At 44.7% G+C, this 24,711-nt stretch overlaps 4 protein-coding genes and 1 long non-coding RNA gene across 17 annotated transcripts; 3 read left to right on the plus strand and 2 right to left on the minus strand.

The window, feature by feature from the left end:
- The first annotated feature begins 1,291 nt into the window (after window positions 1–1,291).
- On the plus strand, window positions 1,292–3,759 carry LOC100837009 (silicon efflux transporter LSI2). Its single transcript, XM_003558967.4, has 2 exons — window positions 1,292–2,608; window positions 3,061–3,759. Exons 1-2 carry the CDS (start codon window positions 1,450–1,452, stop codon window positions 3,327–3,329), a joined length of 1,428 nt encoding a protein of 475 aa, XP_003559015.1. The 5' UTR covers window positions 1,292–1,449; the 3' UTR covers window positions 3,330–3,759.
- LOC106865916 (ATPase 5, plasma membrane-type-like) lies at window positions 3,329–9,151 on the minus strand. Of its 11 annotated transcripts, none has more exons than XR_002961718.1 (8): window positions 9,043–9,149; window positions 8,807–8,932; window positions 8,292–8,398; window positions 7,242–8,214; window positions 7,072–7,149; window positions 6,811–6,838; window positions 6,563–6,736; window positions 4,526–6,294 (listed from the first exon to the last, which is right to left on the minus strand). XR_002961718.1 is itself a non-coding variant. In XM_024456807.1 (5 exons), exons 1-5 carry the CDS (start codon window positions 9,073–9,075, stop codon window positions 6,217–6,219), a joined length of 495 nt encoding a protein of 164 aa, XP_024312575.1. In that variant the 5' UTR covers window positions 9,076–9,151; the 3' UTR covers window positions 4,526–6,216. The 11 variants fall into 11 exon arrangements, 2 of the variants coding, with proteins under 2 accessions (XP_024312575.1, XP_024312576.1); XR_002961717.1 differs by having other exon boundaries at window positions 7,072–7,153; XR_002961713.1 differs by having other exon boundaries at window positions 3,329–5,241; window positions 5,312–6,294; window positions 6,563–7,153.
- A 233-nt stretch (window positions 9,152–9,384) lies between these two features.
- LOC100837314 (SKP1-like protein 21) lies at window positions 9,385–14,180 on the plus strand. Of its 3 annotated transcripts, none has more exons than XM_010231035.3 (10): window positions 9,385–9,589; window positions 10,394–10,688; window positions 10,789–11,013; window positions 11,335–11,526; window positions 11,603–11,716; window positions 11,845–11,920; window positions 12,705–12,805; window positions 12,888–13,036; window positions 13,430–13,506; window positions 13,728–14,180. In XM_010231035.3, the coding sequence occupies exons 2-10, from the start codon at window positions 10,653–10,655 to the stop codon at window positions 13,742–13,744; spliced, it is 987 nt and encodes a 328-aa protein (XP_010229337.1). In that variant the 5' UTR covers window positions 9,385–9,589; window positions 10,394–10,652; the 3' UTR covers window positions 13,745–14,180. The 3 variants fall into 3 exon arrangements, with proteins under 3 accessions (XP_010229337.1, XP_010229335.1, XP_003559016.1); XM_010231033.3 differs by having other exon boundaries at window positions 9,386–9,589; window positions 13,430–13,533; XM_003558968.4 differs by having other exon boundaries at window positions 9,388–9,589; window positions 11,603–11,713; window positions 13,430–13,533.
- Window positions 14,181–16,538: 2,358 nt separating this feature from the next.
- LOC100832526 (major pollen allergen Hol l 1) lies at window positions 16,539–17,711 on the plus strand. The gene has a single exon (XM_010231036.2). The coding sequence runs from the start codon at window positions 16,572–16,574 to the stop codon at window positions 17,367–17,369; it is 798 nt and encodes a 265-aa protein (XP_010229338.1). The 5' UTR covers window positions 16,539–16,571; the 3' UTR covers window positions 17,370–17,711.
- Window positions 17,712–22,678: 4,967 nt separating this feature from the next.
- LOC112270044 lies at window positions 22,679–23,330 on the minus strand. Its single transcript, XR_002962350.1, has 2 exons — window positions 23,199–23,330; window positions 22,679–23,105 (listed from the first exon to the last, which is right to left on the minus strand). It is a non-coding gene; the product is annotated as an uncharacterized LOC112270044 (long non-coding RNA).
- Between the last annotated feature and the right edge of the window lie 1,381 nt (window positions 23,331–24,711).

Here is a 24,711-nt window from a genome sequence, read left to right on the forward strand (position 1 = left end):
CACTCTACATGCAAATTATATATTCTTTTAGCGAAAATTATGTGGCTCGAGCTCGTTTCGGATCCTACCTACATGCATATGGTTAAGCTAGCAAACACATGCTGCAGAAAGCAGCATTTAGCACGCCCCTTTCCTCCGGAAAGGCGATCAAAAATAAGATGGAAGCTAGACACCATATTGGAGGGAGTAGTTGATGCGTAGTTGACATGTGGAAGGGATGCAACACTAAAAAACTTGAATCATGCATCATGGCAAAGCACTTGATGAAAAGAAATGTTCCAGGATGGATGCCAGACCGACACATCACTCTATTTAAGTATATCTGCTAAACTTCTCCTGGTCTTGGCCAATCGGGTGAGAGTATCGGCTCGGCTGTGTGCCGGCCCCATTGGGTGGCCCTTCCAGTCACGCGATTAACTTAATTATCTAGAGTACTGCCCGGTTAATCAACTAGAAAGAGGTTTAATTAGTGGATGCACATGGAAGGTTTGAAGCTAAGCTGTGAAGTTGATACTTCAGTAAAGTACACAAGAATTATCAGAAAAGAAGAAGGCAATCAGCTCGAAAGTGGCAGTGCAGGGTTAAAGTATTAACAGCGAGCTTAATTAACTGCTCCCCATCCATCTGTCTGGTGTTTAATTAGGGCCACGAACCGATTAATTGATACATCGTCTATCCATCCACATGACCTAACTAAGCAGCTAATCAGCGGCGTCCGCGAGCGATTAACACTGACAGACGCTTATTGTCACACTAGTGCTTCATACTGTTATTATGCAAGTAGATGTGCAAAAGCATAAGTTAGGCCTTTAATTTGCATGCAAATGCATGTCCATGCAGGCGTATAGCTGCACTAAGTTTACAGCGGCAGTCTCTCTCCCTCTGTCTGATGGACATATAGAGCTAAGGAAGCCATATGCAGGTAATAGTCTAGCCAGCATGTGTCTGTAAGTGTATATGCTGATTTTTACGGTCCATTTGTACGTATCTGTATGTAGAAAAGTTGGTATCCAAGTTAGTAGGTGCTTTTGGGCCAATAATATCCCAGTGCAAACGTAGGTTGGGCGGCGATGGCATCAGCAAAACCTAATTCTTTACATTACCCTTTTGATCTCACCACATTTGACTCTTGCATTGCTATACCCGGCCTCTCTGCTTGCTTGTTTGTACGTGCCCTACCTTGCTAGCGATCTCCCAACGCTCCGTTCTCTAGTTCCAACCCTACATGACATCATATGCCAGCAAGCTAGCTAGCCGCCCATCTGCCACACATGCCATCTGAAGCACTACTTATAGCCACCGTGAACACACCCTCTTCGGCAGCCACAGCACAACTGAGCTAGCAAGCGAGCTCACTAATGCACGCTTGCTCTCCACTACACACTCAAATCAAGCACTAGGTTAATTAGCTACCTGGGTAAATAATTTGTATCATCAAGATCATCCATCATGGTGCTCGCATCTCTACCCAAGGTGGTCCTTGGCTCGATCGCCTTCGGCATCTTCTGGATGATGGCGGTGTTCCCGTCGGTGCCATTCCTCCCCATCGGACGGACCGCCGGCTCGCTCCTCTCGGCGGTCCTCATGATCGTCTTCCACGTCATCAGCCCGGACGATGCCTATGCCTCCATCGACCTCCCGATCCTCGGCCTCCTCTTCTCCACCATGGTCGTCGGCGGCTACCTCAAGAACGCTGGCATGTTCAAGCATCTCGGAACCCTCCTAGCATGGAAGTCCCAGGGAGGGCGTGACCTGCTCTGCCGGGTCTGCGTCGTCACAGCCCTTGCCTCGGCCCTCTTCACCAACGACACCTGCTGCGTCGTGCTCACTGAGTTCGTCCTCGAGCTCGCCGCCGAGAGGAACCTCCCGGCCAAGCCCTTCTTGCTGGCCTTGGCGTCCAGTGCCAATATTGGGTCCAGTGCCACCCCTATTGGGAACCCACAGAATCTGGTCATAGCATTCAACAGCAAAATCCCCTTCCCCAAGTTCTTGCTTGGGATTCTGCCGGCCATGCTCGCTGGCATGGCTGTCAACATGGTGATGCTGCTAGCCATGTACTGGAAGGACCTTGAGGGTACGAGCCCTTGCATGGCCAACAACGGTAAGCAGATGGAGGCCATCGAGGAAGGCCGGTCTCCCTCCGTGGCATCCCTCAAGAGCCCGCACCCGATCACGGGAGCCATGGTCGTCGATGACGGCGACTCAATGATGGAGGAGAACATATCCACCAAGCACCCGTGGTTCATGCAGTGCACAGAGCAGCGGAGGAAGCTGTTCCTCAAGAGCTTCGCCTACATCGTGACCGTCGGCATGGTGGTGGCCTACATGGTCGGGCTGAACATGTCGTGGACGGCCATCACGACGGCAATCGCCCTAGTCGTCGTCGATTTCAGGGATGCCGAGCCGTGCTTGGTGAAGGTGTCCTATTCGCTGCTGGTCTTCTTCTCCGGGATGTTTATCACGGTGAGTGGGTTCAATAAGACAGGGCTCCCCGGAGCTATTTGGGACTTCATGGCGCCCTACTCCAAGGTTGACAGCGTTGGTGGGATATCTGTGCTGTCTGTCATCATCTTGCTCCTCTCCAACCTCGCCTCCAACGTACCAACAGGTCAGTATTATGTATATAAATACTACATCTGCATGCATGCATATATATATGGCCCTAAGAAATACATTTTTTAGATAAGCACATATACAGAATTAATCAGTCACACTAACAGGCCTAGATACAGGCTCTATAGCTATAGTGACATAATGATAATATACTAGATGTGTTGATGCTGACATGACAAAGCACTCAAATAATAGATATTTCTTAAAGTATATTAACTCCAAATTAAACTAAAGTAGTAGATGATTAATTAATGCTGGTGCGGCTGCAATTAGCAGGCGTGGTTCTTCTAGAACGCAAGAAACAATTCCTACACTTGATATCTAGTCATCACTCACTCTGTCACTCACTAGTCACTAGCTATACCTGGCTAGCTTCATTTGGTCATATATGTTGTATACATATGCACATATATATATTTTGATCTGACGTGGCATATATATGTGCAGTGCTGCTGATGGGTAACGAGGTTGCCACGGCAGCGGCGCTGATATCGCCGGCAGCGGTGACGCGGTCGTGGCTGCTTCTGGCATGGGTGAGCACGGTGGCTGGGAACCTGTCGCTGCTGGGGTCGGCGGCGAACCTGATCGTGTGCGAGCAGGCGCGCCGGGCCCCACGGAACGCCTACGAGCTCACCTTCTGGAACCATCTTGTCTTCGGCGTCCCCTCCACCCTCATCGTCACCGCTGTCGGCATCCCCCTCATCGGAAAGATGTAGCCACCCACCTCACCGCCGGCCACCGTCTGTCTTCTCCTGCGTTCATTTCCTTCCTATGTGTGTTGTTAATGGCTTAACTTGTACCTATGTAGCAATGGAACTTAATTGGCCTTGCTCTAAGATTATTTACATATATATGTATGTTGTGATGAATCTATCGATTGAGGAGGCTTGGCCGAAGATTAGAGCGAGAAATTAAGGGAGGAGTGGAGATCATACCACGGTGTGCTAATTTAATTAAGCAGTGCACTAAGGTCATGGATCGGCATGGATATTAATTAATTTCCTTCAAACAACATATATGTACTCTACATGTATGTATATGCAGTGCAGGCATGTGGTTGAATGCATATGTACGTATGCCAAGATGTAAGGAAATTAATTAATGTTATCTTGTATAGCTGGTTGGGAAAGAAAAAATGTTCTTGCATGTTGGCTTCTCAACCCCTCCGTTGGGCTTATGTATTAATTAATAGGCTCCTAATCATACATACACCTATATGATATTGGAAGCTTGACTCCCTACACACAGGGAATCAGGTCCTCTGTCTCTTATGAATAACAAAGTGTCTCTTTCCAGAGGCAGATCTCACTTCCATTAATTTGTATAAAAGGCAATCATAGTATCTAACACTTGTTTGCATAATATAAATTAATCGCACGAGTCATGTCGCGTTTGTCTTGAGAGACAGCAGAGTTCACGGCTAGAGGGTTTACATGCATACTCTTGCATATTAACCTCATGGCGTACTAGCTCCTTCGAGTACTTTTAATTAAGAGAAATTAAGTATACTCCATTTCTTCAGAGAGCTTAGTAATGCTTTTTCAGGCAATCAGATGCTCTATCTTTACCAGTAAAGCACTAAAGCTCACACACTATTTACATATTTCGGTTCCTAAAAAAATAATCGGGAGGGTGTTCCCACTTGACAAAGAAAAATACTACTAGTTGACATTAGGTTTTTAGTTTCCAATCATTAAAGGTTTAGATCTTATCAAATGATGCAAATACCCGTCCAATTAATTGTTCATAACAGTGTTCCCCATGTACTTGTGAATCAAATGAGCCCTCAAAGTTCAAGCTAATCGATCATAGTATTATGAGTGGAATAATATGTTATGCCAGGGTTGAAAATGGTCAGTTCAAATTAAGGGTAAATACACAATAATTCTAAAATATAAAGAACAACAGTTTGTTCACAGGTCCGTTACTGGAGAATATTTAACAGCAACTAGTGTATATAGCTGGTGACAGAAAACTAGTGAGATTTAGTCGTAAGTGTTGATACCTGTATTCAGAATACATACATGAGAAAAATATCTCATGAGTATATGCTTCTCACCGGGCATTACTCTAAGGGAAAAGGTCAACAAAAGGCTAGGTACATTTAATTAATTAGCGACCTTTCTCCACAGGAAATGGCCAACCAGTCCTCAGATAGTTTCTGCAATATAACTTCATATCTTGCTAACTACTCCTCTTCTATAATTCTCAGGGTGATGCAAACATCGCTACTCCAATGGCCATCTGACAACAAATTTTTAAATTGGTGGGATACTATTAAGCATGATGCAACCTTCCAATTGCAATGGACTTCCTGTGCATCTGACAACACATTCACCACTGCACTAATATCTAGGTTATGGTTTTAAATTCAAATGGCATTTCAAGGATGATGATGCATGCAAACACGCATTACGGCACTAACATCGTGCATCCGACAACGCATTTTGCCACTGTATAAATATTTGCATAATAATATTTCTAAGAATGACGCTGGGAACTCACCTGCTAACTGCCACCATCAGACATTCCAACTGCACCACCATAAAACTATTGAGGCAGCCACCAATTGAGCATATGCAAATGCAGGCTTGGAGAGTCTCCCCAGCCACCTTGGCCACGCATGACCTGCACAACTGTCACTGTAATAACTAAATTAACTCGTGATCTAGTGAGATAAGATAACTATAAGTATCACTTTTGGAGTAGTATCAATGAAGGAGTCTTCAAGATTGTCTCATAATCCTAGATTACACAATTACCTGAATGAAAATTCAGAGGACAAACAAGTCAAATCATTTTACAGGACGCAATATGCACCATATATACGATTTTACAGGGGATAACTTGCAACTCGTGTTTTCTATACTGTCTAGATAACAAAACAATCAAAGAGAGAAACAATGCTGAGTATGGTGCCATGTTGGGTGATGTAGTCTTTTCAGCTAGCGGACATTATGGTAAATGACAAGTAACAAAAATAGAAAAGGTCAGAAACATAATATGATTTTAAGAAAAAGAAGTCAAAAGATGGTTTCTACCTTTAGTAATAAGCCCAAATTTTCTTTTGGAATGAAAAGCCAGGACGAGATTTTCTCTTCTTTGGACAAAATTTTATATTTGTTTCCGCTATGATATGTAAGTTATGTAAATACGACTGTAGCTCTTGCAACATTTAACTAGCATACAAATGAAAGAAAAGGCAGGCTTGGACAAGTGATGACATCAGAATTGCATTTTCTGAATCAGGAGGGATTGATTAGATGTGGCTATCGGGTTTTATTTACTGAGGCATTTACAGGTGATACACTGAAATGACCGGCTACAAGAATGTTTTAAGCTATCAACTAGATACTGGCTTCTGTAGCCTGATGTCAAGTATTACATACAGTAACCAGAGAAAAGCTATATGTAGGATGGCTGAATGCATGCATGTTGTTAATAACTTTTCACTAGTCATGTTTGCACGCCTCCATCTATGACCTGCCGAAGAGCAAAAGATTAATTAATACCTATTGCAACAGAGGGCTGAAGGAAATAAAATAGAGCAAATCCACTTCTTAAAAACAGGGGTCATGAGCACAACAAGGTTGTACAACCATATCAATCCTTCCCTGAGCAAACCAATACCCTTACTAGTGCAAAATCCAAGTCACCATATATGACTTTATGGGTGGCCACCTGGTAGAAAATGGTTGACGTAATGAGTATTGTGAAGAAAAATGCCCAGTATTAAGAAATTTTACTACTTCTACATAGTACAATCTTGACAGGATGAATACAACTCTGATTTTTATGGATTAAATCTGAACATATCCATTTGTTCGACAATTGTTCCTAGCGAGACACAGGGATCATGTGGTAAATATCATGCTGACCAGAAGGTCGGTGAAATTATCATGCAGCGAATGAAAGGCTTCACCAAAAACACAAAAGGAAATGAGCTCACCATCTGAATAAAAATAAAAGTAAATGCCACAAAAGGTCCAGGACATCTGATAAGGCAGCAATCATCAGAATGAGCAAACAGTGCAACAGCTTGGTTCACTATGCTCATCTGAAGGAACAAAGCAGCTCTAATGTCTTCATCAGTGCCCATCAGCGATTTACCTTCAAATTTATTCTGTCCATGTACTAGATAATTAGCTACAACTCGAAACCAATATAATGTAGATTAACCGGGGAAAAAGAGCTCACTGAAAGAAAGTCTGAAAATGTTGCAGCCCTGAAAAAAAATGGCTGTACTCAGAACTATGTAGCTACCAAAAGCAACACCTCGATTTTCTTAACTCTCCATCTATCTGGTGACTCACTGAGTTCTATCCTTTCGAATAATATTGCAAAGGATGAACCTTAAAATAAAGTAAAAAGCAAAGAACAATTTGAAGACGAAAAGGAGGACACAAACAGTATATGCTGTAAAATAAGGTTGTGGGTTCTTTTGCAGCCAAAACTCACAGCAATTAAAAGCAGCAATCACCAAAGCCAGGAAACTTGACAAGTCAAAGTTCCATAAAAGGAAAATGACACGAACACCTAACTTCAATAAAATGAATGGCTGAAGTCAGCATTGCACAATGCAGTGGTTTATAAAAAACTATCAAGGCATAATAATAACTTTTACTCACGAGATGGGCAGTAGATGAAACAGTGTAGATCTGCAACAAAAGCAACATTTATTTGTTTATCATGATATAGACACCAAATATCATGCCAGCAATACAACCTATAAATACATCAGAATGACTTTCCATGTAGCCCTTCATAATCTTACAAATCTCCCTACTGATTCGGATGGCTGATGAAATAGGTATCATGGAAGGCTGAGTCAAAACAAGATCGGATTCACTTTTGGTGTAATCAGTGGCATCAGCTACTGAAATTCCAATATGGCTTTCACCCATAGCATCATGATCAAGAATTCATACCCAACCATCGCACAATGACATCCAAAATTGGCCAACCTTCTCACTATATCACAGTTGTCCTCTGCACTAATAAATCAAGATAGCAAAACAGTAAGATTTGTGCTCTAAAGGCTAGATTCCACAACCTTAAAGTGGCATTCTTAGTGATGGCGTTATGGATGCTTGCAGATCAGACGCTTAATGTTGTTTAAGAGGTGTGCTTCTACTTTTTTTGACAGCATAGAAGCACTACTCAAACGGTGAATACTAAAGTGAATCTTCTTTTGAAACCGGAGGACACAAGCATTAGCAGGGACAATGCCCCAACCTTGAGAAATATAATATCGCCAGGGACCAGATTAGCTGCATGCACATCAATCCACCTCCCATCCCTCAACACCTTGGCCCTTGGTGCATATGCTTTGGCCTCCAGCGTAGCCTTAGCATACTCCACAACAAGCTTTGCAGTAAAGCGCGCTACTAAGCTTGCAGCTAGTAAAAAAATGGCGGTGGCCAGCATGTAAGATCTCTGGTCAGCCGACACGATGGCGAGAGACACAACTGTAGTTAATACTGTAACCCATGACATGGAATTAAGTATGACACAGACCATGTTGTTGTACTTAGGGAAGACATGATCCCATCCCCAGAGTGAGAAGATTGTCATCACGAAATTTTGAAGCATGCTGTCCTCCTGCAGCAGCAATAAATTTGACCTTATGAAGCTGCATTCGTCGAAAACCTGTAAATGATACAGCATGGCTAACAGACCTATTTTTTCAAAACTACATATCAATTGGCCCTTCTTTGTGCAGCTTGTCCAGGTCAACTAATACCAAACCATCACTTTCAACAGGATGGGCAGTGAGAGATGAGTTCTGCAGGAAGAGGAAGTTTCTGACTTCTCAGCTCTTGGAAATAGGAATAGCTAGCTAGGATAATTACCATATAGAGAATTAGCAATATTCTTGGGAGACATCTTAAAAAAATAATAGTGATAGATAGGTGACTACCATTCACTGTGTTTCTAGCATTAACATTACACTACCTTACAAAGCAATATATGATAATAATATATCTACTTGTACATTTTACACAAAAGAGTGCCAGCAGTACTGAGAATAATGCTCAGATTTTGGAAAATCGAGCCGTGCATTCTGGTGATCATCGATGACATATGTGTTTAGCACTCGACGTCGAATAATTGAATCCACGAAACAAATGCAGGAACGAATTCATCCAACCAGTTGAGAGAGAGAGAGAGAGAGAGCGCCGAGCGCACGCACGTGGTGTGAGCGGAGGACTATGTTGGGCCCGTGGACGCGGAGCCGCCGCGCGGCCTCCTCGCCGGTGAGCCCTCCCGCATTCTCCCCCGTGCCCAGCCGCCGCAGCACCTCCGCCGCCGCCGTCTCCTGCAATCCCCCCCGCGTCAGAACTCAGAAAAGCAGCCCAACCCGAAATAGGAAAGAAAAAAACACAGGTTACTACAACCACGGCGAGCGAGAGAGAAGAGCGTGCTCACCAGCTCCGCCACCATGTCCTCCGGCGACGCCATATCACCCGCCCCCGCCGCGGCGCATCTGCGGCATTCATGGGATGCGCTCCCATTCGAACAGAACGGAACCAATCCCAAGGGAGAGCAGATGGGCCAGATGAGTCAGATGAGCAGAGGAAGGCCCAACATGAGGTAAGAAGGCCGAGGAGTGGCCTGGATGAGTAGGCCTAACATGAGGAAAGGCCTAGTGGGCTGGAAGAGTGAGGGGGCAGAGAGATAGATAAGGCGAGAGGCCCAATATGAGGAAAGGCCCATGGGCTGGAAGAGTGAGGGCCGGGCAGAGATAGATAAGGGGAGAGTGATCCCGTGTCGCTTCGGCTTCCTCCGCTCGTCTCGTCTCGCCTCCATTTTTCCTCCCAAACCAAACCGCACCACCAACCAAAAAACGCCACGCCTTCCCTCGCCGCCGCCGCCAGCCGCCGCCGGGCTTCCCTCCCCGCCGCCGCTGCCGCCGTGCACCGTTTCTTCTCTCTCTGTCTCCCTACCGGGGAGTCCCCGTTCTCTTCGGCCCGTGGTACGCTCTCCCACCACCACCTGCCCTCCTCCTCCTCCTCGCGGTCCTGTGCGCGCGTGCTGTCGGGGTTAGGGTTTAGGTTGGGGCGCCTTCTCCGCCGCCGCGCGGGGCTCGGATAGGCAGGCGGGTCTCGCAATCCGGCTAGGGCTTGCGTCCTCCGCCGCAAACTTAATTCCGTTAGGGTTTAACCCCCCCATTTCCGCTGCCGTCCCTTGTGGCTCGCGTGCAGTTGCATTTCGTGTTACGCTCGTGTCGTTTAGGGTTGGTTCGTCGTTTCCTGTGTTTTTTAGGGGGTTTACGTTGCGTCATAGGTTACTGGACCAAATGGGCGCCGCCTTGACTAGTAATTTCTCTTTGATTAGGGGGACGTTCATGTTCTGTCTTTGGGATGGAAAATTTCCGAGTTTCATTGCTTGATGGATGTTTGTTGCGTTGCAAGTAATTGGGCATTGAATCTTTGAGATCGTAAGACAAGATAAGGTGCAGAGATTATTAGTTCTCCCTCTCCTGTATTTCATTTAACCCGAACAATACTCCTTTGAACGAAGTGGGAAGCAATTGGCTTGCAATAGGTAGTCATGTTTGACGTGCCACTCAGTTGTTCAATGTGTAATCCATTTGGCTGGGACTGTATGCACATCTTGTAGAAAATTTATTCCCATGAACTTGGCTGTATTAGTCATGTTTTGCTTGGTCATCTAAGTTTTTGCTCTCGTATCCATTTTCCATCTCTTCATTGTTCATCATTTATAGTTGACAAAATCCTTTTACTCATCTTTTTCCCTGTCTCTTTCTGTTGTGTAGTTAGTAAACTGTGTTGTTGAAGGAAGCATACATTCCCCCTATTTGTCAACAAGATCACTGCATGATCCAGAGAAGTGTGGTCATAGCCTGTTCTGAAGAGAAAATAAGGGATACCCTGAATTTTTGTACAGGGTAAGGTTTGCAGAGTTAATAGCTGGCCATTGGAGTACTTGGTGGTAGAATACCTAAAAAGGAGATACTTGTAAATTTTCTGGTGCATTCAACTCCTCCCATATATTTTTCTCTGGCATTGGCAATAATGTCAGAAAGTGAATTATCTGTAATAAAACCAGAGGTATGATTTGTGCTTATTTAACTTGAACTCATTTTTCTTAGTGGAAAAACCTGCTTTCTATTCTTATTTAAGTCTTACTTAAGCTTTTGTGACCTTGCAGGCGTTGAAGACTTATATTTGGCTTCAGTGCTTTGATGGATCCATACAGCAAGTGGAGGAGGAGGTTGCCATGTTCTGCCCAATGATATGTCGAGAAATTGTGAAAAACGGGACAGGGTCATCCAAAAATCATGCTATTGCTCTCCCAGAAAGAGTTAATCCGGCAAGTTTGAGTTTGATTCTTGACTACTGCCGGTTTCATCAAGTCCCTGGGCGCTCAAATAAGGTCTGTTGCAATTGTTGTTGGCCTGTCCATTGCACCTTTTTTTTTCTGTATCTATCTTCGAGCCATGAACATGTTCCAAGTATAGATTGTTATGTATTTTTTTTTCCTGTAATAATCATGTGAGTCCGTGGTAATGCTTGGCTCATCCCAAGCATGATGGTTGCTTTAAGTTTCGTACTTCAGAAAGAAAAGGGTTCATTGGTCACTGAATTGGATGTTATATTCTGTCAGGTGTATATGTTTATTATGACTTGAAGATAATCATTCGATAGGCAAACCTCTGTTCCAGTTATCTTATCAGGCTTTTCCTTTATTATGCAGGAGCGGAAGTCGTTTGATGAAAAGTTTGTTAGGATAGACACAGAAAAACTCTGTGAGCTGACATCTGCAGCTGATAGTCTTCAATTAAAGCCACTGGTTGATCTTACCAGTCGAGCACTTGCTCGAATCATTGAAGGAAAGACACCTGAGGAAATCCGTGATATTTTTCATTTACCAGATGACTTAACTGAGGTAGGATAGCCGGATAGCATTTATAATTTTGAATATTAGCATGTTCGGTACTTACTGTCAGCTTACATGCATCCAGGAAGAGAAATTGGAGCCCCTAAAAAATATTAATGATGATCCTAGGATCCGCTTATTGAATCGATTATATGCAAAGAAGCGGAAAGAGCTACAGGAACGCCAGAAACTGAAGGTCGTTCTGATAGATTTCACCTGTTTTTCATCCTTTGATATGTTAGGTCCTGCACAATGATGTTTATCTCTTTCATCCAGTTGTCTTGCTCTTGGTTGAGTCTTACGTATTCTTTTCGTGGTTTGTTTCAGGATATTCAAGAACAGAAAGAGCAGAAAGACGAGCGATCTTTGGATGAGATACTATGCTTCATAAATGGGGATGGAGGTATAACTGCAGTGAGTTATATTGACTATATAACATATAGTAGACGTTAATTGCTACCAAAGTTGTTGTCCTGGACCAACAAAGATAAATGGGGATGGAGGCATATGCCTGCTATATGGATAACTATGCACTGGTTTGAATTCGAGATACATTTCACTGGTCAAGATATTACTACAGTGAATGCATATGCCTGTTCAGTCACTCAGCTTTACTGAAATCCTACATCATTAGGGTTCACTAACTTGTCCACCATGGGCTGTTTCATCTTGTAGATCTATTACCGGACCAGAATAGTAGTTCAATTTTCTGAATTAACTGTAGAACATATAAAAGCATTGTTGGCCCAATTAAATTATTTCAAGGCGAGGTTTGGAAATATGGGTACAGTGAAGTATTGAATTATCTTTGTTATAGACTGCCCAAAAGGAAATGGAATAAGTAGATTCTTGTTGATGCGGCAATCTAGGGAGTAATGTAAGAGGTATGTTGCCCAGCTGTTTTTTAGGAGGCTTCAGCACAGCTATGCATATGGTTCTAAGAATAACATTCACATTTAATTAGTCAGCTGCACGTCTATTTCTATTTTTACTTGTTAACTGATATTAAGATTCCGTTGCTGTCTTATGCTTGTGCTCTGTTATAATATCTTGGTTGACTTAGCTTGGTTACTGTTTTAAGTTAACCCAATGTCCACAATGCTGCAAGCACGCAATATGAACACTCCATCAATCTATTTTAATAAAAATTCCCAGTCATTGCTCATAACAATTTGTCCAATTGACAGGTTCTGGAGGTGGAAAAGCTGCTAAGAATAAGAAAAAGAACAAGAGGAGGAAGGATCATGCTAAGAATCCCCAAAAGGCTGATCCTGAACCTGGAAATATGGTTATATCTTGTTACCCTTTTTTTGCAGTACAGTTATATAAATAGTATGCTATTCCTTACACTGTCATTCTGTTGAGTTTAGGAGGGAGCTGCATGTGCGGTTGTTGGTGTTGGTACTATTTCTAGAGCACCTTGCCAAAGTTCAGATGTGCAAGATGATGCTGAATACCCCTTTGAAGATGGTGACCTTGATGATGGACTTGATCCTGCATTGCAGGAAGAGCTTGATAGGTGAGGATATTGTCTCTCTTCTGTACATCTATGCATGCTATTAGCATAGTTTTGGCTTTGCTATGTTTGAATATTCTTTTCTTTCTGAAGCCTTAACTGTTATGGCAGACCTAAAAGTAGATATTTTTTGCGCTGAAATAATGATCTTTAAATTTGCTAGTGCCCATTTTTGATGAGCTATTCTAAAAATAAAGTTGCCGAGTTCAAAACTTAGAATTGAAAGTAGCATAATTCAGTTGCAATATGCTGCCAGCATAAATGTTCACTTGTACCTGGGCTTGCTATTGTTTATCCTTGATTATTATTTCTGTTCTGTATTGGGAAAGCTGTTAAAGCCATTAATGCCCGAACCAATTCCTTGATATGGATCAATGACATGCTTCATACATACAGAGAAGTGGAAGACTTTGCGAGGAGGTTGAATTCCGTTTGGCCTGAAAGAAGAAGAATTGAGTCACAGCTAAACGGTGGTAATGGTTCTCTGCAGAGATTTTCTGGTAATTTCTCCATGTAGAGCAGTCAATACAGTAGAGGTGTTTATTTTCACTCTTATTGTAAAGAAGAAGAAGAATAAACCGCAGTTGAATCTCTTTGATTAGTTGAACGTATCGACCTCATTCTTGCACTAGAATATTCCATAACTTGGTGAAGTCTGCAACTGAGATCGCATTAATTGTTGTCCTGTGTTCAGGGCTTAATCACAGGTGAATGTCAAGCAGCAGGATCAGCAAGCAGAAGCATAGGAAATTTGTGCACATACAGCTTCGAAGTGAGCTAGAGACCGAAGTGAGCACCTGTTACTTGAGTGCCGAAGAGGCCTTGAAACTCGGAACCAAGCTTGCAGACAATGTGCGTCTTTTTTTCCCCTGGCCATTTTGGGCGCAGGGGCTGGCTCATCAGGTTGGGATGAAGCATAGCGAGGTTTAGATAGATCAAGGAACAGGAGATCATTTTTCCAGTCGTGTTATTTCTTGGGGGGAGTTGACTCGGTTTTTGTTCTTTCGCTGTATTGCCCATTTTCCTGGATAGAGCAGAGTGTGCAACTGTAACAGATATCAGTCACTGCTGTGAAAGAAATTCCGTTGGTTTACTTTTGGTTCCTCAGTTGCTGCAAAAAGGGAAGTCGGTCCAGGCTATTTTGTCACTCGAAACAGAGTAAACTCTTGCAGCCTGAACTTTTTAATTGGGCATTCTGCGATTCCAATACGCTTTTGATCTGTAACGGTTTTTATCATGCCCCCTACACTGATAGCCCTACGTAACAAATGCTTGTCAAAACTGTAGTGTGCATCTGAAATCTTCACCTTTACTGTACATCTTTTACGGCACATCCCTACGCTATCCTTATTGTACATGGTCCTACGGCTACAACTTTGGGAGCATATATTGGAAACAATATCTCTTATCCGGAAGCTCAAAGAAAACAAAAACCTGAACCAAATAATTTTCTACTTCAACATTTAATTGAAAGTTTAGGGTAATATGTCTGCACAATGGCGTAAAATATTTTATAGAATAACATGATTGAAATTAAATAAAAAACATATTGGCGACATGGGCCATAAGACACATTTTGTGTCGCTCTGTTTTTGTGTCATTGTAAAACGATTTGAACCGCCCCAATGCCCACTGACAGAGTCACAACCTGCTAATGAATCAAGCCTTATCAGACAGACGACCACTCTCCAGCGTGGCCAGGATCGACAGTTCCGACGATGATGGCCAGCCGCTCCTCCATGCAACGGACAAAAAGCTCGCCCGCTCACCGACATGGCCGGAGCATCCTTCCCCTGTTCCATGGTTCCGTCCCTCCCACTTAAGCTATATAAAGAGCACATCGTTCAGCAGCAACACAGCACAACACAGAGAGAAAACCAAACCACAAACGACCAAGATGGCTTCTTCCTCCTCGACGAGCACGCTGCTCCTGGCAGCAGCGATCCTGGCGACGCTGGCGAGCTCCTCTTTCAAACCCAGAATGAATTTGAGAGACCAACATCAAACCACCAATGGTGTCATCATACAAACGTATCTGGTAAACAAGCAAATCAAATTGGCGGCAATAATCAGCGACAGAGCCCACCTGGCGCAACTGCAACAGCTCACGAATTTTATCGCGCTGAGTGTTATTCTCAAATTCCTCTAACACGGCAGCACTAAACTGTTCCCATTCATGCCAGCCAACTGCACGTTTGTATGCCTGTTACCAGTGAGCAGCACTCCCACGCAGATACATGGTGGCTGCTGCGACACGAAAACCCGGTGGAATTTGATACATGGCAAAATAAGTGTGGCACTGATCAATCCAAATACTGGCATCACTACCATCAAAACGGGGAAAATCCATCTTAGGTAACCAGTTTTTGCGCCCACCCGAATCGACACCTCCCACAGATGACGAGGATCGTAAGAGGAGTATGCGGGGGAAACTGCACCTGAGGGCGAGCTGGAGGGGCGCCGAGTGATAGGGAGCGCGGAGGTGGTGGCGGTGGTGGTGGTGGAGGTCGGCCGGAACCAAAGCCCACCATGTCGAGGGTGGTGGTGGGGTTCGGCACGATCAATGGGGGCTGCGCCGCTCCGCGCCCGATGTTGGTGGTGGTGGTGGTAGCCGCCGCGGCCGCCTGTTCCTGCCGAACCTTCCCCAAGGAATCGAGCGATAGGTCGACCTTCGTCTGAACCAGAGCGAGATGCATCGCCTGCTCGGACAGGGTAGTGCAGAGGGCCGAGAACCGCGTCTCCATCTCCTTCGTTTGCTGATCGAGCTTCAAGGTCAGCGCCGCCAGCAACCGTTCCTCCATCCCCTCCATAGCCTCAACCACTTGGCGGACGGCTAGGGTTGGTTTGGAGGGAGCCGTGATTGCTGTGCTCGCTGATCAACCGCAGATCGGTATTTCAGTCGCGGAGCGGATCCACAACCAACCTCTCGTTGGAATTACAATCAGGCCGAGCAGACAGCGAGGAAAAATCGCCTAGCTCTGATACCACATGTGATGCCCCGAAGGGAATCACTCGCCCGATCAGATCGGAGTTGGGGAAGAAGACCGGAGAAGCAAGGAGAGAGCAGAAGGGAATCTAGATTGAGTTGGAATAATATTCTGTTACAATGACGATGACTTTCCCCAACTCACACGCTACCACTTATAACCCTCAGCGATCTCACTCGGTTACATGATTTCAAACAAATTTCTAAGAAATGACGACTGTGGCAAGTCACCAAGGTGCACGTACCCACACATGCATACAGCTAACTCTAGCACGATCGAACAGCCTGCATGCACGGCTCATGCAAAGCAAGCAACGAAACGAAAGGTCAGACACTAGCTCCTAGAGCCACGGCGAGCCGCGTCTGCATGCAACGGCCAAGCTCAGTCTCCTCTCACGTACGGCCTGCCGCGTAAGCCACCGACATGGCCGGAGCATCCATCCCCTGTTCCATGGGTGGTTCTCTCCCTTCCTGCCCAAGCTATATAAACACCCGTCGCACATCAACAACACAGCACAACACAGAGAGAAAACCAAACCACAACCGACCAAGATGGCGTCTTCTTCTTCCTCGACGCTGCTCCTGGCAGCATCGATCCTGGCGACACTAGCAAGCTCCGCCCACGGCATCCCCAAGGTACCTCCAGGCCCCAACATCACGGCCACCTACGGCGACAAATGGCTGGACGCCAAGAGCACCTGGTACGGCAAGCCCACCGGCGCCGGCCCCAAGGATAACGGCGGCGCCTGCGGCTACAAGGACGTGGACAAGGAGCCCTTCAGCGGCATGACATCCTGCGGCAACACGCCCATCTTCCGCGACGGGCGCGGCTGCGGCTCCTGCTTCGAGATCAAGTGCACCAAGCCCGACGCCTGCTCCGGCGACCCCGTCCTCGTCCACATCACCGACGACAACGAGGAGCCCATCGCCGCCTACCACTTCGACCTTTCGGGCCACGCCTTCGGCTCCATGGCCAAGAAGGGGAAAGAGCAGGACCTGCGTAGCGCCGGAGAAGTGGAGATCCAGTTCCGGAGGGTGAAGTGCAAGTACCCTGAGGGCACCAAGGTGACGTTCCATGTGGAGAAGGGGTCGAGTCCGAATTACTTGGCGATTCTCGTCAAGTATGTGGGTGGCGATGGGGACGTGGTGGCCGTTGATGTGAAGGAGAAGGGCAAGGATGAGTGGGTCGCGCTCAAGGAGTCGTGGGGCGCCGTGTGGAGGCTTGATACTGCCAAGCCGCTCAAGGGCCCGCTTACTGTCAGGTATACTACTGATGGTGGCACCAAGGGCGAGTCTGAAGATGTCATCCCTGAAGACTGGAAACCTGACACCATGTATGAGTCCAAGTGATTCATTCTTCATCGATCCATCGTCGGCCATGCCTGCAGGTTACTACCATATACTCCTGGCGTGGCCTGCAACTTAACAGAGAATAATCGTCGAGATCGATCTGCAGTGAGGCGAATATTGCGTACAAAAGTTTATAGTATGCCGGAGGAAGGCAGGCAACCAAGGATTTGTTTCTGCTTGGTTTGCAATCGATCCGGCCAGCCCATTCTCGGTCTCGACCGCCTTGTTTTTTTTTTTTGTTACTCAAGCTTGTTCATGAGATCATTATCAAGCAATAAAATGACTCTTTTTTTTGTATATGTTTTGGACTGTGCAATTTGATGAGTATGTTATTTCTTTGTACATTGTTTTGTTTGGACAACGTCTGAGTTTCATATGAATTTTCTATGAAACAACTCGATCAATGCAAGCACAAGTGCAGAGCAACACATGGATGCTAATTCCCAGATGAGTTATAATAAATCAACAAGGAACTCTAACAGGACCGTCGAGGGAATTTGGGGCCCACAAGGCAAAACGCTGAGTGAGGGCTTAAATTTTGTAAAACAAATCATTTTTTCTATGAAGTTTGCTAAACGCAAATTTTGCACATTATCTTATTAAACACAAAATTATTTTTTCTGGATTTTTATAAAATACAATTTTAAAATGGTACTTTTAGTTCAAACTGAAACCATAGCCCCTTTTGAACTTCAACAATGTTCAAATTCAACCTTACACACAATGAGCTAATATTTTTATAGAATGTTAATAATAATCAACAAAGGCCATGGTAAGAATTTCATTAATTTTGGAGCTCATTTAGAAATTCATATCTACAGAAAAATCGGTAGAGTTAAACATAAATAGGAAAAGAAAATTGCATGGCCCCCGCACGACACATTTGTGTCATATGCGGTTGGCTCCCCACGGATTAATCCCTCACAAGAGAGCTCGCCGCCGCTGGACCCGCAAAACTTTAACCCCAAAGACCATGCGCCCATGCTGGTTCGAGCTCCTCGAGGTCGTGATCTTAATTTTCTGCGGTTGTGCCCTTGGTCTTGTTTCGCGAATTGGCTTCACTTGTGGCGGTGAAACGTATAAAGGTGAAAAGATCATGAGTTTGAGTTGAAGGGGATGTTAAGACGACAATTCTGAGCATCCAAACCCGATAGATTTTGGGATGGATCAAGGTAGAACTAAGCAAACTATAGATAACCAGGGAAATTCTTTACTCTGTTATTTCTTTGTACATTAATTTGTTTGGAACGGCAGAACTTCATATGGATTTCGGCACGAAACAACTCCATCAATTCAAGCAGAAATGCGGCGCAGGTATCTCCCAAGCTCGGTAAATTCAGTGGAAGACGATTAGATCAACAATATCTTTTTTGGAGATGAACGGTAAGAGTATATTAACTCAGTAGTGAAGACGAGCCGTAAGTTTAAAACGGGAACGAAAGCTGACTGAAGCTACTAACTTGTGCACGGATGAGAATTCGTAAGAGAGGTGGGGTGAGTCTGCGCGAGTCCTGGGTGCAGGAGGTAGAGACCATTGGCCATTCTAGAGATCACCATCCAAGAATTCAAATTGTCTTATCACATAAATCAAATTGTTTGATTTGCTAGTACATGGTATTACAGTCATACAAACAAGCACATCTTGGATCTAAGCCACATGTTGACCCGGGAGAAATTTTTTTAAAAAAAAATCACAGATAACGGAATACAGAGTTCACAACCTGGGAGAAAATATGTTCTTAGATCTTCAACCAAAGAATAAATATAATAAAAGTTTGAACCAAAGATTAATTACATAGCCTCGACAATTATTTATCTATCACGTGCATGACACATGCGTCCTTCTCGCGATCGATCAATCGAATTAAGGGGGAAACATAAATGAAAACACTTGGGATCAATCAGCCATGGATCGAGCCAGATCAGTACTCTTGGGGCTTGTAGGTGGTGCCGACCTTGTAGCTCTCGGGGATGACGTCATCGAAGACATTCTTGAGCCCCTTGTCGGAGAGGAAGCGGAAGTTGAAGGGCGCCTTGATTATGAACTTGAGGAAGACATTCTTGAGCCCCTTGTCGGTAGTGGTCCCTCTTACTTGGGGCCTGGCCCATCGCAGGCCGCATGTGCGCTCTCATGCACGGGCCTCAGTAAATATGGCTTAAAAACTCAATTTCGGAAACTTTTGATCCAGTCCGTGTAAAGAAGATATGGTTACTGTAGATGTTCGTCACTGTGTCCATCAGTAAATATGGTTTTAAAATATATGGTTAAAATGTATAAAGTTTAATTTAGTACGACAAAACAAAGATGTCATCTTTTTTTGAGTGAAAGGAGTATGTTTATTATTCAAATTGGATCTAAAAGCGCTAACACCTTGTTTGGATGTAGACATTGAGCCTTAGCATTAGACATTGACATTGGAAAAGTCACGAATATCAATATTCAAGATGTTTAACTGGTTTAGGTATTCAATCTTGACATTCTGGCTCAATATTGAACATCCAGTAGCCAAAATTGGCTCCCTACCAATTCAGAGGTAACTGGGGATTCGTTGTTCCCCCGACCGAACACCCAGGCTCGAACCCGCTCAGCGCAATTCTTTTTTCCTTTTCCTTCTTAACGACACAGCAGGCGGCTTTTCTCAGCGCCTCCCTCCCCGAGCCAGCACTTCTCCTCCCTGTAGCGGCGGCGGCGCAGGTAGGTCTTCTCCCGCCCGCCTCCTCCTCCACCGGCGGCTCAGCCCGCCTCCCTACCATGCGCGGTCCAAGCCCGCGACCCCACAGCGGCGTCCTACCTCCTTCTCCTTCGGCCGCAGTCCCTTTCCGCCGCTCTCTGCAGGCCGTTCCAACAAAAAAAAGGAAGCTCCGGAGTCGCACCCGGCACCTCCACCCTGAGCAGCGGCGATGCCGGCAGCCTGCCGCCCTGCCACCCTCCCTTCGGTGGCCCTCCTTCTTGGCGCCCTCCCTATCAGTACTGCAGGTCAACGACGACCCCACCCGGAGGCTGACGTGACCGGGCGGCTGGTGCAGGTAGCGATGACCTCCTCTGTCCGGCACAGCCGCACAGGTAGGCTCACCCCCTCCTCCTTGTACTGCTGCTGCTGCCCCGCCACTACCTCCTCTGTCCGGCTTACTCCCTCGGACGAGCCCAAACAAGAAGAAAGTTCACGAAAATAGAAACGGACCTGAATCCTGGTGTTGCAATTAGTTGCCGCGTAAGCAAATTAAGATTGCTGGGGAAGCAAGCAAGCAGACGAGCAGTATTTGGTACGTGAAACTGCGATGTGTAATCTTGGGAGCAATTGGATTAGTTTGTGTTGTCAAGCAGCAGCAACTGGATTAGTTTGTGTTGTTAGGGAAATACTGGACATGATGTATTTGTTGTCAAGCAGCAGGACACCGGAGACATGGGAGCAATTTGATTAGTTTCCATGACACTCAGTTGCTATTTTGTTGTAGTTGTCATATTTTAAAAATCTTTAAAATTGCTACATTATTAAAATGTAACACAAATACACATCGGTATATGTATAGAACAGTGTAATCACCATCCAATTCCAATTCATCACTTTAACCATCCAAACAAGATTTGGCATTCAACCTCAATATCAAGTCTGAGTTCTGAGTACCTAAACATCCAAACAGAAATATTGACATTCAATCTCAATATCAATATCCTATGATATTAGCATTGGAGCCAATACAATGCCAAGCATCTCAATATCTACATCCAAACAAATCCTAAAAAAATAAACAAGGACAAATCCTCCTTCAAGAAAGGAATTAACATTCTCATTTATTTTATTTCACGGAGTGATACGCTGTAAGCCCTTAATTTTCTGTTACAGGAGTGCTTATATCTTGTGTAAATTATAGAGATGAATTGAATTGATGAGACATACTTTGTCAAAACAAAGTTAATTGGACCAGCACCAGAAATACGAAGACCCTTCGGCGAGGAACATATGAGAACTCCTCAGACGCTCTGCAAGTAGTTCACCAGATCAACCTCAATATGCGCTCTTGGACTGATAAACTTAAATTAAATTAGTACTGCTATAGAATCAAACTGAGAATACACCGATTAACCAAAGCGGCTGTTGCTATAACCTTCTGAATCTACAGTGTATTGCTGAATGATTTGTTTGCAAATTCCAGAACAGCAAAGTTTGCCTTTGGAGACTCCCATGGTGGCTGCCAGAAAAGAGTGACGGGGAATACCGCGATGAAAATGACGAATGCCAGAAAGAAATGTCCCGAGGGCCCCATAAATGAGTGAAAAAAGCATTATATTTGCTTGCAGTGAGATACACAGTAAATAATTGCACATTAGTTTGTCGTTCCGTAGCAACGCACGGGCACTCCACTAGTAGCTATAGGTTGTCGATAAGTAGCTAGCTAGGAGTACGTATTAATCAATCATAGGGATTATATTTCTGGAGTCGAGATCGCCCGCGTAAGTGCTCAGAGGAAGTAGCAGGCTACATGATACTCAGATCCATGCAACCATTTCTACAAGCGGCGGAGAGCTGGTACCAGCAACGCACGCGGGCTGGTACTAGCTCTCCAGCTAGAGATTCAGTTAACTGTATACATGGTAGACATGGACGTACTATACAAAGCACAGGCCCCGTGACGAGAAGTAACGTACGATCGAGATCGACCAGACCACCGCAAGCACAAGGGATCGATGATGGCGATCAGCCGCCAGCATCATCTGCTCCTGGTCCTCCTGCTCCTCGTGGCCATATATATATGATGCCTCTATGGCCAAAATTGATGGCAATGATAAGAATTACGGAAATGGGCAAGGGGACACTATGAGCGTGCATATGGTATACCAAGCCGCGTGAACTGCTGGAATCTCGATATGTCTATATATATTGGATATCTAAACTATACGTTTTCTATGGAGTTCATCTTGCCGGCTTTACTTTTTTTCGCCCCCCTCATCCCGAATTTCTGGCTCCGTCCCTCACTGCAGGTTTGAGCTAAGGCCTTCTTGGTAAATAGAGTAACTCCTCGAGCTGTAGGGTATTCATTTCTGGTACTGGTCAATTGATTTGGCCAGCGTCAGTTACGTGCAAGTTGACATCCTATCGTGTCGATTCATTTCTCATCTGTTCAAATTTCAGTTTTACGGTACCCCTATACCGTTTGAGGAGAGGAAGAAGTATATAGGATATCCACCGTTGGTTTGTAATAAAGAGTATATAGGATATCCACTGAGAAATAACTATTTCAAAATCGATATGCTAATAACGGTTCGATTTAATCATTGAGATTCATGTAAATTAAGACTCATCCAAAAGTACGTACAAATGAATGAGAATATCTTGATCTGATGGGTACGAACGTCGACCGAGAAATAACTATTTCGAAGTCGACCGGGAAAATAGACACGCTTGTAATCACGTACGGTTGTTATGGGTAACAAAAGGTGATCGAGAATAGAAAGGAGAAAATCATTAATTATAGCGAAAACTAGCTAGTTTGCTCCTTATTCAGCAGCATTAATTATTCAGTTAGACGGCGAGCTAGCCGTATTTCCTCGGCAGCGGTCGATTGGGGAGCAGCCACGGCCGTTGTAGGGACTATTGCCCCCCGGCCGGCAGTTGCTCGCGCGCCGGGGGTCGCAGGGTATGCCGTCTGCTCCCATGGCGCCATTGCTGATGGAACCGGCCTCATCAAGCTTCCTGGCTACTACTGCTCCTTGGAATTCTCCTCCTGCTGCTGTACCTATGGCCCGGCCGGTTGAGTTAGTTTAAGTGAAGAGAATCCTGATCAGCTCCGATCCTTGGATTAATTACGAGTGTAGGAGATAGTCATCACCTGAGCCAGAGCTCCTGTAGGGCCGCGCTTGGGCAGTGGCCACGAGGAGCAGGAGGACCATGAGCAGATGATGCTGGCGGCTGATCGCCATCGTCGATCCCTTGTGCTTGCGGTGGTCTGATCAATCTCGATCGTACGTTACTTCTCGTCACGGGGCCTGTGCTTTATATAGGTATACAGTTAAGTGAATCTCTAGCTAGCGACAACCTAGCTAATATATGGCTGGGAGGGGATATAGCTAGCTAATCTCGTGGAGCCTTACGTGGAGAGGCCTAGTCGTGTTGGGCGAGTGTGAATCGGTCCAGTTAGCTAGCTGCATCTGCATGCAGGTAGTTATGCTGTTAGCTGCAGGCTGGCCAAGTCTCGGCCGGAGAAACTTCAAAGAGGCCCAGTGTCCGAATTGGGCCGGGCTTAAATCTCAGGCCCATGATGGAGCACTAGTGGTCCAAGATGGGCCAGAACCCGGATAATTAAGCAGGCTCACCGCCGATTCCTATCAAAAAAAAAATACTGCTCCTCGACTCTCAAAAAATAAATAAAAAAATCGATGGCTCGATCATCGAACTGCACGCTCTGTATGCAGCAACTTAATGAATTAATCTTCCGATGTACCATGCATGTAGTATAGAACTAGCATCGATCATCAACGTTTTACAAGTAATCTTGATCAGGTTCTCAGTTCATTGTCCTTAATTAGCATTTTGATCTTTGGGTTGATTGAATATATGCCACTCTCTATTCCACCGGATGAAGATATGCCATTACAAAAAATTTAATTTAAAAAAATGTCATTCTAATTTTCTTATACCTCTGTTAATGCCGTAAAGAACGGAGTATATATGCTACTCGGTGTGTGGCTAAAGACGATAGAGGACATGCACATGTGTGTCGGTGTGTGTGTCTCAAAATGGTCTGAACTTAATTTGAACTAAGCTTTGCGCGTAGTTCGTCAACAAGCTTGACTTTCAAAAAAAGTCAGGAAAAACAAAAGTACTCGGTAGTCCCTCGGTCAAACAAAAAATGTCTCGTGTTTATATAAAAGGAAAGGACAAAGGCACGAATCGATCAGTATATATTTCGAACTCCCAATGTATATATCACTCCGCGCGGAGTGAGCGTCATTAAACATATACTTCCTCCGTCTCATATTAAGTGATTTCTTATTACAGTATCTAAACGGTTTTTAAGCATAGATACATCCATATTTGATTAAATTTAAGTCAATATAAGACGGAGGGAATAGTTGCTACGCTTACGCGCGTATACTACGTGGTGCAGTACATAAAATTAAGCACATATAGTATACTTCCTTCGTCCTATATTAAGCGACGAAATATTACATGTATTTAGACGTTTTTGAGATATAGATACATTCATAATTTAAGTCACTTAGTATGAGACGGAGTGTGTATATGCTGGCCAACGATCGAATCATGAGAGTGTGAATGCCAGGTGAAGCTAGCAGTTAACAAAGTCAAGTACGTTTTTAATTAAGACCTCTTCTGTATGTACT

Source organism: Brachypodium distachyon, chromosome 1 (assembly GCF_000005505.3).
Source record: "Brachypodium distachyon strain Bd21 chromosome 1, Brachypodium_distachyon_v3.0, whole genome shotgun sequence".
Classification (NCBI taxonomy): domain Eukaryota; kingdom Viridiplantae; phylum Streptophyta; class Magnoliopsida; order Poales; family Poaceae; genus Brachypodium; species Brachypodium distachyon.